Source organism: Helianthus annuus, chromosome 7 (assembly GCF_002127325.2).
Source record: "Helianthus annuus cultivar XRQ/B chromosome 7, HanXRQr2.0-SUNRISE, whole genome shotgun sequence".
In the NCBI taxonomy this organism is placed as follows: domain Eukaryota; kingdom Viridiplantae; phylum Streptophyta; class Magnoliopsida; order Asterales; family Asteraceae; genus Helianthus; species Helianthus annuus.
This window is the reverse complement of record NC_035439.2, coordinates 92135100-92136628: the sequence shown is the minus strand read 5'-3', so window position 1 is coordinate 92136628 and position 1529 is coordinate 92135100. Positions and strand designations below refer to the sequence as shown.

At 37.0% G+C, this 1529-nt stretch overlaps 1 protein-coding gene across 1 annotated transcript; it reads left to right on the top strand.

Moving 5' to 3' along the window:
* The first annotated feature begins 280 nt into the window (after positions 1 to 280).
* On the top strand, positions 281 to 1107 carry LOC110866698. The gene has a single exon (XM_022115841.2). The coding sequence runs from the start codon at positions 281 to 283 to the stop codon at positions 1103 to 1105; it is 825 nt and encodes a 274-aa protein (XP_021971533.1). The 3' UTR covers positions 1106 to 1107.
* The last annotated feature ends 422 nt before the right edge of the window (positions 1108 to 1529 follow it).

The window sequence follows — 1529 nt, the reverse complement described above, 5'->3', positions numbered from 1 at the left end:
GTAAGATAAGATGAATTAATTAAGGGGATCAAATAAAGAAATTGACATATATAATTTTTTTTGGGAGTTCAAAAATAAGGGGGTCAGATAAAGGGGATCAAATCAAATAAAGAAATTGACATGTACAAATTATAATTGGGAGTTCAAAAAAGTCATATAATAAGTGGGTCATATAATGAAACTGACATGTATAAAGTATAATTAAGAGTTAATATGCAAAATATAGAGGTTAAGCTAATCAAAACATTTGCAAGAGTTTGCCTCCAGTCCATATAGAATTATGGTTATTTTTCCAAAGCCTAGAACCAGAGGCAAAGTTATATCCATTATTAGATTGCCTTGCATATCATTTTCAATTAGTCTTCGAATCGAACTAGAGATAAACGCCACCAAAACCGCCGTTGCAGCATCCAAGTCATCTACCGCATCCAAGCCATTTGCCGAAAGCATTTGCAGTGGTTTATCTGAGCTAGCAGAGCGGTATAAGTGCATGTGTGATCAATTAAGTTCATCTACCACGCGAGATTTGATCTCTAGCGATCAAGACAAGAAATGGGTAGAGGAGTTAATCGACGTATCTTTGAATTTATTAGATGTTTGTGGCAACACATGGGATATGGTTACACTATTCAAAGAGCAGGTTAGAGATCTTCACTGTGCCCTGCGAAGGAGAAAGTGCGAAAATGGAAGCATGAAATATAAATGCTTCAGAAAGACGATGAAGAAAGATGTTGAAATGTTGGTGGCGCGTTTGAAACAAGTTAATAACATGGTGATTGATTCAGATAACAATCAAGTTGCAGCAGAAGTAAAAGGAGTTATTGAAAAGACTGTTATCATTTTCGAATCATTGCTTTTGTACTTATCTACGCCGACTTCAAAGCCAAGCATATGGTCAAGTGTGGTATCAAAGTTGATCCACAAGGGAAAGGTGGCATGTGAAGATCAAACACAAGAGGAGAAGATGCAATTTGCAAAATCTGGATTGGAAAAAGAGGAAACTCTGCTTGATAGCATGGAAACCAGATTGGAGTGCATATTTCGGTGCTTGATTCGAACCAGGGCTTCTCTCTTAAACATCATCTCACTGCATTGGAACTCCTGAATTTTGGCATCAAAAGTTTGAAGCTAAATATGCTTTATGTGATTCAAGTTTTCATTTCAATAGTATGCTTGGATGCGACATCCCATTCATACGCGCTCCTGTAAATTTATTTAATAAAGTCATGATTGATAAATAGCCGCGAAAGGTTATTTGTTTGTTTTCCTTCATCAATGGTCAAGACCCTGAATGCAGTGGCGGAGTATCTTGGTGGCCCCGGGGTGCCCCGGAAATTTTGCTCATAGTATTAAAAAATTTCCAAAAAATAAAATAAAAATTAGTGTAAGATATTGGATTTTTGAGAGTCCGGCACTCACTAATTTGGATTTTGAGAGTCCGACCCTACTGATTTTTCGTTCAAGCTCCACCAATGCCTGAATGCACTATTTATTGATAGCAGAATGAAAAGACTGGTGTTGGTGTTGGT

What these genes read in the sequence shown, in the direction of transcription:
- LOC110866698 (XM_022115841.2), top strand. Translation starts at nt 281, where the DNA reads ATGGTTATTTTTCCAAAGCCTAGAACCAGAGGCAAAGTTATATCCATT.